The sequence below is a fragment of the Liolophura sinensis genome, chromosome 1, assembly GCF_032854445.1.
Source record: "Liolophura sinensis isolate JHLJ2023 chromosome 1, CUHK_Ljap_v2, whole genome shotgun sequence".
NCBI lineage: Eukaryota > Metazoa > Mollusca > Polyplacophora > Chitonida > Chitonidae > Liolophura > Liolophura sinensis.
Genome location: NC_088295.1, coordinates 6,168,672 through 6,183,909, shown reverse-complemented (window position 1 = coordinate 6,183,909; position 15,238 = coordinate 6,168,672). Strand labels below are relative to the sequence as shown.

At 42.9% G+C, this 15,238-nt stretch overlaps 1 protein-coding gene across 1 annotated transcript; it reads left to right on the top strand.

The window, feature by feature from the left end:
* Positions 1 to 3,856: 3,856 nt before the first annotated feature.
* On the top strand, positions 3,857 to 15,055 carry LOC135462016 (glutamate receptor 3-like). The gene is made up of 6 exons (XM_064739346.1): positions 3,857 to 4,181; positions 4,505 to 4,722; positions 4,905 to 5,155; positions 5,474 to 5,611; positions 13,370 to 13,513; positions 14,977 to 15,055. Exons 1-6 carry the CDS (start codon positions 3,857 to 3,859, stop codon positions 15,053 to 15,055), a joined length of 1,155 nt encoding a protein of 384 aa, XP_064595416.1.
* The last annotated feature ends 183 nt before the right edge of the window (positions 15,056 to 15,238 follow it).

Sequence of the window (15,238 nt, the reverse complement as noted above, 5' to 3'; positions counted from 1 at the left end):
GAATGTCAGGGTTACGTTACTCATCAAGGCGTAGTGGCGTCAGCAAAAAGATGTATATATCATACAGGCCACCAACAAAGAGAGTGAATGAAATGGATTGGTTTCACAATGTTTTTCAGAAACAACGCGATAAAAAAGGCTCTGTACCTGGTTGTTTTACAAAAGTTCGGATGTAACTGCTTCCATCAAAGTCGTCCATGATACGTAGGGCTATATACAAAGTAATGATTTATATATACGCATATTTAAGAACAACAGAACATTGATGCAGAAAACAGTACAGGTGTTTAAAAGATTAATTACGAACAGGTGTAATTACAGGGAAATATGCACGGCGTGACACCTGTAAGTATTGAATAAGGCCAATAGTGCTGTGGAAATCATGTCATGGAGAGAGGGTTTGTTCAGGGGAATAAGTAAAGATTCATTCACTCACAGTAAAACTCACAGTGAAGATAGTGGAACTGTGAGAAATGTACTTGTACTGTTATGATATATCAGTGTGCTGTTGCTCATACAAGTTACAAGTACTTCCGAAAAGCTTGTAAATCTGTGAAAAAACAGCCATGAATAGAGCGTTTTTCATCGTGCTGCTTCTAACAAACATTGGGATAGGATTACACGTGTAAATATCACACACGTCACCATCACAGCTTGTGGATTACACGTGTAAATATCACACACGTCACCAAATGGGGCAGTGGATTACACGTGTAAACATCACACACGTCAGCAACAGGGACAATGGATCACACGTGTAAATATCACGTTTCCCCAACTGGACAGTGGATTTCACGTGTAAATATCAAACATGTCATCAACAGGGACAGTGGATTACACGTACAAATATCAAACACGTCATCAAAAGAGACAGAAGATTACACATATAAATATCACACACGTCAGCAAAAAGGGCAGTGGATTACACGTGTAAATATGACACGTCACCAACAGGGACAGTGGATTACATTTGTATATATCACATACGTCAGCAACAGGGACAGTGGATTACACGTATAAATATCACACACGCCATCAAAAGGGGCAGTGGATTACAACTGTAAATATCACACACGTCACCAAAAGAGACAGTGGATTACACATGTAAATATCACATACGTCAGCAACAGAGACAGTGGATTACACATGTAAATATCACACACGTCATCAACAGGGACAGTGGATTACACGTGTAAATATCACACACGTCAGCAACAGGGACAATGGATCACACGTGTAAATATCACACACGTCATCAACAGGGACAGTGGATTACACGTGTAAATATCACACACGTTAGCAACAGGGACAGTGGATTACATTTGTATATATCACATACGTCAGCAACAGGGACAGTGGATTACACGTATAAATATCGCACACGCCATCAAAAGGGGCAGTGGATTACACCTGTAAATATCACACACGTCACCAAAAGAGACAGTGGATTACACCTGTAAATGTCAAACACGTCACCAAAAGAGACAGTGGATTGCATATGTAAATATCACACACATCACCAAGAAGGACAGTGGATAACACGTACAAATATCACACACGTCACCAATAGGGGCAGTGGATTACACATATAAATATCACACACGTCAGCAACAGGGACAGTGGATTACACGTGTAAATATCACACACGTCAGCAACAGGGACAGTGGATTACACGTGTAAATATTATACACGTCACCAACAGGGACGGTGGATTACACGTGTAAATATTATACACGTCACCAACAGGGACGGTGGATTACGCATGCAAATACTGCATCAGTATCAGTATTTTGCGCCTTCTTGCTTTATTGTGCCGTGACTGATGTTCTGTTTGTGCAGGCTCTTCCTTTTCTGATCCGTGAGGGGATTAATGGAAGCCTCAGATACACCGGCTTTTCCATAGACATTTTAGATGAGCTTGCAAGGCATCTGCATTTTAAGTAAGTACACTTTGAACCACGAGGCGAGTCTAAGATGTGTCGGCATCACATTTTTCACATTTATCTAGCCTTAATTTACGCATTTTCACAGGACATAGGGTGCGAAGATGAATTAGGGGAGTCAACATAATGTACATCATTTTAAACAGCGTCATAAAATTAAACAAATCCGCACTCTCCCATATCTTGCCTGCATTTTTTGACTGATGATATATCCTTAGTTTTTAAAACTATGATGATTGTTTGTGTTTAACGCCGTTCTTTAGAATTATTTTGCCTGTACAATGACCGTCAGGTTAATTGATGGAGGAATCCCGAAATCCCTGAGACAACCACTGTCCAGTCACCGAAACAAAAAAATCTTGGCTAAAACCCACAGCTAAAAGCAAAAACTCTAATGCCCAGATGACGAGTCAACACTACAACCGTCAGAGACAAAGAGGGCCATTTATAAACATTTAAGTCAATTGTCGAATTTGCCACTGGTCTTTTGTTAATGTCCCAAAATGATGTCATGATTTTCATTACAGCTACACTATAATAGAACCGCCTGACAACTTTTACGGTGCCCCTGACGAAAATGGGACATGGAACGGCATGGTTGGAATGGTTTACAGAGGGGTAAGGAAACTTAGTTTGCTGGAGTGTTACATGTAGAAGGAAGCCTTTTGTGGTTTACAGAGGGGTAAGGGAACTTAGTTTGCTGGAGTGTTACATGTAGAAGGAAGCCTTTTATGGTTTACAGAGGGGTAAGGGAACTTAGTTTGCTGGAGTGTTACATGTAGAAGGAAGCCTTTTATGGTTTACAGAGGGGTAAGGAAACTTAGTTTGCTGGAGTGTTACATGTAGAAGGAAGCCTTTTATGGTTTACAGAGGGGTAAGGAAACTTAGTTTGCTGGAGTGTTACATGTAGAAGGAAGCCTTTTATGGTTTACAGAGGGGTAAGGAAACTTAGTTTGCTGGAGTGTTACATGTAGAAGGAAGCCTTTTATGGTTTACAGAGGGGTAAGGAAACTTAGTTTGCTGGAGTGTTACATGTAGAAGGAAGCCTTTTATGGTTTACAGAGGGGTAAGGAAACTTAGTTTGCTGGAGTGTTACATGTAGAAGGAAGCCTTTTATGGTTTACAGAGGGGTAAGGAAACTTAGTTTGCTGGAGTGTTACATGTAGAAGGAAGCCTTTTATGGTTTACAGAGGGGTAAGGAAACTTAGTTTGCTGGAGTGTTACATGTAGAAGGAAGCCTTTTATGGTTTACAGAGGGGTAAGGAAACTTAGTTTGCTGGAGTGTTACATGTAGAAGGAAGCCTTTTATGGTTTACAGAGGGGTAAGGAAACTTAGTTTGCTGGAGTGTTACATGTAGAAGGAAGCCTTTTATGGTTTACAGAGGGGTAAGGAAACTTAGTTTGCTGGAGTGTTACATGTAGAAGGAAGCCTTTTATGGTTTACAGAGGGGTAAGGAAACTTAGTTTGCTGGAGTGTTACATGTAGAAGGAAGCCTTTTATGGTTTACAGAGGGGTAAGGAAACTTAGTTTGCTGGAGTGGTCTATGTAGAAGGAAGTCTTTTATGTTTTACAGAGGGGTAAGGAAACTTAGTTTGCTGGAGTGGTCTATGTAGAAGGAAATCTTTTGTGGTTTACAGAGGGGTAAGGAAACTTAGTTTGCTGGAGTGGTCTATGTAGAAGGAAGTCTTTTATGTTTTACAGAGGGATAAGGAAACTTAGTTTGCTGGAGTGGTGTATATAGAAGGAAATCTGTTATGGTAAGAGTAATCCCAGGAATCAGAGTTATTTTTCTTATCTTTAGAAGTATATCAATACATGATGTAGAAGTATTGCGTAGACTAGTGCATCCGTGATGAAGCTTACAGCTTTGAAAACATTGTTATGGCAGATTTTCTATAAACAGGAAGCGGAAATGGCCATCGGTCCGTTCACCATCACTTTGCTGAGAGAACAGGTCATCGACTTCACCGTTCCGTTCTCAGAAGGTAGTACTGGTATCATGACCCTCTCACCGGGCTATGAAGCTAACAAAAGTTTGTTCCAGACGCTAAAGCCTTACTCCGTCCAAGTGTGGTTATCCATCGTGGCAGCTATTGTTATTGTCGGCTGCATGTCCTTATTGGTCAACCGATTCACGCCATTCGGGCGTAAAACCGAAGATCGTCCTTTACAGGCCAAGTACGAAACAAGCTTGAGAGACAACCTGTGGATGGTATACAGTTCAGTGACAGAACAAGGTCAGAACACGAGCTATTGACATCAAATCAAATTTCTATCTGTTTGTACAGAGTGAGCACCGAAGATTTGTGATTCTTATTTAAATGCTTTTCCGTTAATTCTGTTAACAAATACTCTGCCCACTTCATTTCCTCACGTTGTATACAAATTAATCATCGGTTGGGGAACGACACCATGTCGTAAATTTCGTAGAAGCTACCATTCTCCACATTTCAAATAACAAGCCAGAATGATTTTCACAAATTCGGGCCAGGATATCCCTATGCCTTACGATTTATTTAATCATTGCAGTAAATCCCTGATTTATTCTTTTTTCTCAAAGGTATTCAGCATAGTCCAGAAGCCGTTTCCGGCCGCTGTTTGATTGGATTTTGGTGGCTGTTCACCATCCTGTTGGTGGCCACCTACACAGCCAACCTGGCCGCCTTCCTCACCATATCTCTGCCGCCACCGCCTATAAACACGTTGGGGGAGCTTCTGGCTCAGGACAAAATACAACCAATCGTCCAGGCGGGAACGAGCTTTGAGACGATGTTCAGGGTATCTAAACAGTTGACGTAATATATCTTCACCTGAAATGCCTCCGCAAGCTGTAGCCTATTCCTTTCGCCACACATTGTCGATTAACAGTTGTTATACTGGAGATAAATAGTTTGTCCACGTATGATATCGACTGGGGAGGACATTATTTTTTTAACAAAGGAAGTTGTACTCTGTTTCAGAATTCTCATTCCGACCTTTACAAAAGAACCTGGAGCAGACTTCAAAATTCACCAAAGATTTCCCACGAAGCCAGCATACTGGACCTTGTGAAGGCGGGTCAATACGCTTACATATCGGACCGCCCCGTGTTGGACTACCTTGCTGGTCAGGAATGCAGGACTTACTCCGTGGCTGAAGAAAGTTTTGATGTGGTTGGCTACGGAATGGTTCTACCCCAGGACGCCGCTTACGGAAAAATCATAAACCGCTTGTAAGTTCCTGCCAAACTTTGTCTTCCTGTGCTGTGAATATTTTGTTAATCTGTATCTTATTCTTCAAGTAATTCCAGTTCATTAGAAATGCCCTTTCTATGCATATAAGTAGCAAACTGACCACTTGATTGCTTCCATGTTAAGATGTACTAGTACATCCAACTCCGCCTCCAGATATTTGAACAAAACCATTGTGTTGTGACCGTCAACTCATACTTTTTCAAAAAGCGATCGTTCTAGAATACTTCATAGATCTTGTTGAAATAAGACGCTATGATTTAACACGCTGTTACCAGATTTTGTGTTTTGAACTTCAGAATTGTGAGGATGCAGGAGGCTGGATTGATGGAGAAATGGCGCCATCATTGGTGGTCGTCCAACAGTTCGTGCAGGGAATCTCCCCAAACCCTGCAGAGTCATCTGGATCTGGACAGTTTAGGAGGCCTCTTCCTTTTGTACTTAGGCACTGTTCTACTTGCACTGCTTTGCTGTCCTCTGCACATCATTTTCAGGAAGCATTGTGAACACAAGCATTACTTGCCAAGTGGTAATCACTGAAAGGAGCACCAGTGAGAAGACAGCAGATCCACGTCTGTGTGATGTAAGATTTCGAGAACAAAAAGTGAACTGGAGTCTCAGAGAGTAATCGGTCAGCCCCTACTTGAATTCTGGAAGTTCTTCATGTCTTGAACAAAGCGATTCTGAACCATGTGCTCTCTTGTTTTCTCCCCACATTTTGTTTGAACGATTATCTCCTAAAATCTATGCTAGTAAAACAAACTGATGTCAGAAAACTGCAAAATCGGAACTTCATTCGATTAACCTACATTATCTTTATCTTGTAGAATCCTTCGGTTGTATCGAAATTGTCTCATATTTTTGCATACATCGTGGTATTAACGAATTTTACTTTCCTATGATCAGCAATACATCATAACCACTGTGTTATCTAGTCCAGTCGTTGGTGGGGTTTTGTTAGTCACCTGATGCGCATGTATAGCCCTAACGCACAGTGACTCGGGGATGTCTTTTAAGGTTGCTGAGTGGTGGGTAAATGTGTGTTTTGACGCCTGAATCCAGTGAAGAAATCCAGTTCACCAGTGGACGAGGGAGTTTCTGTATATAGCTTCATGTTTATGGAAGCAATTATTCCAACAAATAAGAATAAGGACAAAGGAACAACCGAGTTAACCTAGCAAAAAACAAAAAAAATCAATGATCATCCTGCACGTACACTGTAATAGGTCAAACCACGAATCGGCACGTTATGAATTCACTTATAAATCTAACTCAGCTGTCAGAGGATTTGTTTTTAAATGTAAAGATGTAAAACCAGCGAATACACCGTGCACAGAGAAGGCATATGGGAGACTACTGACATACACCACGCACAGACAAGGCATATGGCAGACTACTGACATACACCTTGCACAGAGAAGGCATGTGAGAAACTGCTAACATCCAGTATGCACAGACAAGGCATGTGAAAGACTACTGGCATACACCATACACAGAGAGGGCATGTGTGAGACTATTGACATCCACCATGCACACACAAGGCATATGGGAGACTACTGGCATACACCATGCACAGAGAAGACATATGGGAGACTGCTGACTTACACCATGCACAGACAAAGCATATGCGAGACTACTAACATACACCATGCACAGACAAGGCAAATGGCAGACTACTGACATAGACCACACACAGACAAGGCATATGGGAGACTACTGACATACACCACGCACAGGCATGGCATATAGCAGAGTACTAACAGCCACCATGCACAAACAAGACATGTCAAAGACTACTAACATACACCATGCACAGACAAGGCATATGGCAGACTACTGACATACACGTTGCACAGACAAGGCATATGGGAGACTACTGACATACACCATGCACAGAGAAGGCATGTGAGAAACTGCTAACATCCAGTATGCACAGACAAGGCATATGGGAGACTTCTGACTTACACCATGCACAGACAAAGCATATGCGAGACTACTAACATACACCACGCACAGAGAAGGCATATGGGAGACTGCTGATATACACCACGCACAGACAAGGCATATGGGAGACTACTGACATACACCTTGCACAGAGAAGGCATGTGAGAAACTGCTAACATCCAGTATGCACAGACAAGGCATGTGAAAGACTACTGGCATACACCATACACAGAGAAGGCATGTGGGAGACTATTGACATCCACCATGCACACACAAGGCATATGGGAGACTACTAGCATACACCACACACAGACAAGGCATATGGGAGACTACTGGCATACACCACACACAGACAAGGCATATGGGAGACTACTGGCATACACCACACACAGACAAGGCATATGGGAGACTACTGGCATACACCACACACAGACAAGGCATATGGGAGACTACTGGCATACACCACACACAGACAAGGCATATGGGAGACTAATGGCATACACCATGCACAGAGAAGACATATGCGAGACTACTAACATACACCATGCACAGACAAAGCATATGCGAGACTACTAACATACACCACACACAGACAAGGCATATGGGAGACTACTGACATACACCACACACAGACAAGGCATATGGGAGACTACTGACATACACCACGCACAGGCAAGGCATATAGCAGAGTACTAACAGCCACCATGCACAAACAAGACATGTCAAAGACTACTAACATACACCATGCACAGACAAGGCATATGGCAGACTACTGACATACACCTTGCACAGGTAAGTCATTTGGGAGACTACTGACTTACACCATGCACAGACAAAGCATATGCGAGACTACTAACATACACCATGCACAGACAAGGCATATGGGAGACTAGTGACATATGCCATGCACAGAGAATTCATATGGCAGACTACTGACTTACACCATGCACAGACAAGGCATATAAGAGACTACTAACATACACCATGCACAAACAAAACATGTCAAAGACTACTAACATACACCATGCACAGACAAGGCATATGGCAGACTGCTAACACCCACCATCCACAGAGAAGGCATATGGGAGACTACTGACATACACCATGCACAGAGAAGGCATATGGGAGACTACGGACATACACCTTGCACAGAGAAGGCATATAAGAGACTACTAACATATACCATGCACAGACAGGACATAATGCAGACTACTGACATACACCATGCACAGAGAAGGCATATGGCAGACTACTGACATACACCATGCACAGAGAAGGCATGTGAGAAACTGCTAACATCCAGTATGCACAGACAAGGCATATGGGAGACTACTGACTTACACCATGCACAGACAAAGCATATGCGAGACTACTAACATACACCACACACAGAGGAGGCATATGGGAGACTGCTGATATACACCACGCACACACAAGGCATATGGGAGACTACTGACATACACCATGCACAGACAAGGCATATGGGAGACTACTGGCATACACCATGCACACACAAGGCATATGGGAGACTACTGGCATACACCATGCACACACAAGGCATATGGGAGACTACTGGCATACACCATGCACAGAGAAGACATATGGGAGACTACTGACTTACACCATGCACAGAGAAGGCATGTGTGAGACTATTGACATCCACCATGCACACACAAGGCATATGGGAGACTACTGGCATACACCATACACAGAGAAGGCATATGGGAGACTACTGGCATACACCATGCACACACAAGGCATATGGGAGACTACTGGCATACACCATACACAGAGAAGGCATATGGGAGACTACTGGCATACACCATGCACACACAAGGCATATGGGAGACTACTGGCATACACCATGCACAGAGAAGGCATATGGGAGACATCGGGCATACACCATACACAGAGAAGGCATGTGTGAGACTATTGACATCCACCATGCACACACAAGGCATATGGGAGACTACTAACATACACCATGCACAGACAAGGCATATGGGAGACTACTAACATACACCATGCACAGACAAGGCATATGGGAGACTACTGACATACACCACACACAGACAAGGCATATGGGAGACTACTGACATACACCACACACAGACAAGGCATATGGGAGACTACTGACATACACCACGCACAGGCAAGGCATATAGCAGAGTACTAACAGCCACCATGCACAAACAAGACATGTCAAAGACTACTAACATACACCATGCACAGACAAGGCATATGGCAGACTACTGACATACACCTTGCACAGACAAGGCATATGGGAGACTACTGACTTACACCATGCACAGACAAAGCATATGCGAGACTACTAACATACACTACACACAGAGGAGGCATATGGGAGACTGCTGATATACACCACGCACACACAAGGCATATGGGAGACTACTGACATACACCATGCACAGACAAGGCATATGGGAGACTGCTGACATACACCACGCACAGACAATGCATATGGCAGACTGCTTGACATACACATGTACAGAGAAAGCATGTGGGAGACTACTGACTTACACCATGCACAGAGAGGGCATATGGCAGACTGCTAACAGCCACCATGCACAAACAAGACATGTGAAAGACTACTGACATACACCATGCACAGAGAAGGCATATGGCAGACTACTGACTTACACCATGCACAGACAAAGCATATAAGAGACTACTAACATACACCATGCACAGACAAGACCTAATGCAGACCACTGACATACACCATGCACAGATAAGGCATATAACAGACTTCTAAAATACACCATGCACAGATAAGGCATATAACAGACTACTAACATACACCATGCACAGACAAGGCATATGGGAGACTGCTAACACCCACCATCCACAGAGAAGGCATATGGGAGACTACTGACATACACCATGCACAGAGAAGGCATATGGGAGACTACGGACATACACCTTGCACAGACAAGGCATATAAGAGACTACTAACATACACCATGCACAGACAGGACATAATGCAGACTACTGACATACACCATGCACAGACAAGGCATATGGCAGACTACTGACTTACACCATGCAGAGACAAGGCATATAAGAGACTACTAACATACACCATGCACAGACAAGACCTAATGCAGACCACTGACATACACCATGCACAGATAAGGCATATAACAGACTACTAAAATACACCATGCACAGACAAGGCATGTGGGAGACTACTGACATACACCATGCACAGGCAAGGCATATAGCAGAGTACTAACAGCCACCATGCACAAACAAGACATGTCAAAGACTACTAACATACACCATGCACAGACAAGGCATATGGCAGACTACTGACATACACCTTGCACAGACAAGGCATATGGGAGACTACTGACATACACCATGCACAGAGAAGGCATGTGAGAAACTGCTAACATCCAGTATGCACAGACAAGGCATATGGGAGACTACTGACTTACACCATGCACAGACAAAGCATATGCGAGACTACTAACATACACCACACACAGAGGAGGCATATGGGAGACTGCTGATATACACCACGCACACACAAGGCATATGGGAGACTACTGACATACACCATGCACAGACAAGGCATATGGGAGACTGCTGACATACACCACGCACAGACAATGCATATGGCAGACTGCTTGACATACACATGTACAGAGAAAGCATGTGGGAGACTACTGACTTACACCATGCACAGAGAGGGCATATGGCAGACTGCTAACAGCCACCATGCACAAACAAGACATGTGAAAGACTACTGACATACACCATGCACAGAGAAGGCATATGGCAGACTACTGACTTACACCATGCACAGACAAAGCATATAAGAGACTACTAACATACACCATGCACAGACAAGACCTAATGCAGACCACTGACATACACCATGCACAGATAAGGCATATAACAGACTACTAAAGTACACCATGCACAGATAAGGCATATAACAGACTACTAACATACACCATGCACAGACAAGGCATATGGGAGACTGCTAACACCCACCATCCACAGAGAAGGCATATGGGAGACTACTGACATACACCATGCACAGAGAAGGCATATGGGAGACTACGGACATACACCTTGCACAGACAAGGCATATAAGAGACTACTAACATACACCATGCACAGACAGGACATAATGCAGACTACTGACATACACCATGCACAGAGAAGGCCTATGGCAGACTACTGACTTACACCATGCAGAGACAAGGCATATAAGAGACTACTAACATACACCATGCACAGACAAGACCTAATGCAGACCACTGACATACACCATGCACAGATAAGGCATATAACAGACTACTAAAATACACCATGCACAGACAAGGCATGTGGGAGACTACTGACATACACCATGCACAGACAAGGCATATGGCAGACTACTGACATACAGCATGCACAATCAAGGCATATGGGAGACTACCAACATACACCATGCACAGACAAGGCATATGGCAGACTACCAACATACACCATGCACAGACAAGGCGTATGGGAGACTGCTGACATACTCTTTTTACCGACAAGGCATTTGGCAGGCTACCAACATACACCATGCACAGACAAGGTATAGGGGAGACTGCTGACATACACCGTGCACAGATAAGGAATAAGCAGACTACTGACATACGCCATGCACAGAGAAGGCATATGGGAGACTACTGACATACACCATGCACAGATAAAGCATTTGGCAGGCTACTAACATACACCATGCACAGACAAGGCATATGGGAGACTGCTTGTCATATACCGTGCACAGATAAGGCATATGGGAGACTGCTGACATACACCATAGACAGAGAAGGCATGTGGGAGACTACTGACATACACCATGGACAGACAAGACATATGTGAGACTACTGACATACACCATGCGCAGACAAGGTGGTGGCATAAATTGGTCAAATCTTCCTTTCACAGAAACACCTTTTTTTGTGTATCATGGAGCTTTGATAACAGATAAGAGAAAATAGATAAGGAATGGTGAATATGAGGATTTCACATCGCTGCCATCATCCGCCTTTTCTCTTCTCCTACCTTAACAAAAAGCAATTGTTTTTACTAAAACTTACGTTATCTTTTTTATGATAATTAAGCCTTATGTTGGTGGCAAATACACTACCTTTCGCGCCATGATAACATATGTTATGAACAATGGGATTCTCAACGGATAAAACTGCATATCGGTCATATATAGTCTACATGCTACAAGGAGAAACATGTGTACCCCACTCGGAGGAACCTTTCCTTTATTTTCCCTTTTATCATAATTTTAACGCTGACAAAATCAAATTCCCCTTGACTACAGGCAGTAAGTTTGGCACTTAATGGTTTTGTAAAGTGGTCAGATAATAAAGAAAAACATAAGAGGCGTCTAATATGAGACTGACAGCCACAGAAGGAGGTGTATGCAAGGACCGCATCGTAAATACATGCATCAAGACATTAGGTTTTCAGGTAGATATATGTATAAATAAACCATTGTTATGCAGTGATGGTTGTGTGACTGAAACTATATCTCCAGACCATCGGCCTTTGTCAAATTAAACACCCAGACTTCTCTATTAGGGTACTTTGTTAGTAGAACCTTTACGGCTATACGAGATTAAATGCTGTTTGCCTGGAGGGCGGCACACTAATGCGCGTGTGTACTATCTTCGGTATATTTGTTTTATCAGATATACGAAGAGACACGAGACCGAATGCATAATCATTTACACCGTACGAAAAGGCTCATGTGTCACTCACAATAACGTTTTTGAAGGGCAAGTTGTACTCGTGTCACTTCAGGGGTGTGGTGGTGGGGGCGGGGGGAGGGGGCACGCCCCTGAAATCGGTGGAATTGTGGTTGCCGATGTCCTTGTAGGATAACTGCAAATAGAGACATAGAAAGCAACCACTACAGAAGTGGTTATACAAACCTACAAGTTGTGTACGAGTTTTGAGGCGCACACACAAACTCGTAAGAACCGAAACCACCATGAAGCCACGCACACATCTGCGCTTAATTCTCATGGCTATGTTCTCACATTGCATCACGAATGGACTGTTTCCAGAGAGAGAAGCTATCGTAGGTAAGTTAATCTCAATTTCAACTCGTCAAATTTTACAACAGTTGTATTCAATGAGATTTTGATTTACAGAATGGAACACACCAAAGGCCGTACTAAATACTGGCCAATAAGCTTTGTTTCATGTCTGTTGTCCCCAAACATTAGGAGTCTTACACACCAGCGCTACAAAGCCGTGCTTTACCGAGAAGGATATCCGGTCCACCCTGCTCCCTGCTGCAGATCATTCAAGATTGGATATTTTGTGGTGGGAGGTGAACCACACCAGCTCTGTCCTGGTAGCCAGAGATGGTAAGTCTATAAAGTAATTGTAAAGCAACCCACTCAGAAAAGTATTTGTCATATGCTTTAGGTGCATGTAGCTTGAAAAGTTATGGGTATGAATGTGTACATGATTGTGTATCATGGACTCTTATCTAAATGTCGACTCAGTCATCACACAGTTTAAGATGGGGTACATCACAGAGGAAGAAAGAATGTCTGAAATACTTACATATTGCCGGCAGCATCTCTCCAGCGTGTCGGTCATCTTATTTAAATTAATTGGAGTTCCCAACTTTCGCAATGGTCAAATTGCTATTCTTGTACCGATGTTAGTCACCAGAATCTTTCATTTGTTGGATGGTCTAACGCCTGGATTTTACAAAAACTACAAGCAGCAGGTTGTATTTTCACATCTTGATATTTCAATCAAAGCGTCAAGACTGACATTCGCATAGAATTCATAAATCAGGAAGCGACCTTCAAATTCGATAATAAGAAAACCTCTTTCCAAGGCTACTTAAAACACCAATTCTCTAAGTACTGTGTAAGAAGTAATTATATAAATAGTAAATAAAGCTGGCGGCATATATGGGAAAAGCTGTGATCAGTTTTCAGTTATGTAGGGAAAACAGTCAACAGATTAAGCAATTGATATCCAAATTAACCGTTCATATATTTCAATTAACAAGCTAAACTGGCATATCAGTTATGATAAGAGGGGGTAGAAATACTAGTACAGAGGGGGTAGTAATGTACAACTAATCATGGAGAGAAATACCGTGGTAATCGTCTCAGGTGCGTAGTGAATTACAAGATAGCAGCCTCGATCATCCTCAAGTTCAGTTATTTCCCCGCTCTTACCGCGTACGTATCACGCCTTTATTTATATGTTACGTTTGTAAATTGCCCTTAACTGCTTCACACGCATTGCCATGCACCATTGACTTTAGCTGGTAATTGACAATTGCTTCGTGATATCCAACTATATACCTTTTCTTTGCGGGGGGGGGGGGGTCTTTTCTGTGTGTTTTTGGCATCCTAAGCTTTACATGTATAAAAATCAATAGATTTAGAACACAGTTATTGATGTAGTTTGCGTGCAATAGACACTAGAATCTCTGGCAATGCAACGTACCTCCCATGATGGCTGAGACCCGGAGTTCATAATAATACGTATGTAATTATGCAGTTCAGTTTTCTGACATAAAATGCCCTGCGCATCTGCCTTATCGGGATATTCAAGCAGGTCCAGTAGGGAGCAGAAATTATCACAGTGCATACGTTTTAAATCTGACAAGACGGTTTTAATGAGGGTTTTAACACCGTTGTTGCCAGCATGCAGTAGGCAATAAAATTGACCAAACAACGCTCTTCAGATGCCTCCGTGGAACTTGAAGGCACATATCGATCACAATTTAACGCCGTCCTTAACATCTTAAAACACGAAGATTTGGTTTTCATGTAGTCTACATGTTCTTTGTTCTCTTCAGCGCAGACGTCGTGAACACACAGAGAAAACCGGACCCCATAGTTTTGGAAGCTCAGACATTGAAACCAAACCAGGAATAGCGACATGTGATCTGCGGAATTTAGCCGATATTCAGTGGAGATTATGGTGACAAGGCGACATTCTGGGGAAATTCCAAAGAGACACCGACAATATTCGGCCGACCATCTCACTCCTGTGTCAGAACATGTCGACAGAATGTCTCGCCCTCTTTCGAATTTCACTTTCACGCACATTTGTCGACC

Bases quoted from the DNA above. Each gene is read 5' to 3' on its own strand.
- LOC135462016 (XM_064739346.1), top strand. From the start codon at position 3,857: ATGGCCATCGGTCCGTTCACCATCACTTTGCTGAGAGAACAGGTCATC. The intron at 4,182-4,504 runs GTCAGAACACGA...TTTTTCTCAAAG, and splicing joins CAGTTCAGTGACAGAACAAG to GTATTCAGCATAGTCCAGAA. The intron at 5,156-5,473 runs GTAAGTTCCTGC...TTTGAACTTCAG, and splicing joins GGAAAAATCATAAACCGCTT to AATTGTGAGGATGCAGGAGG.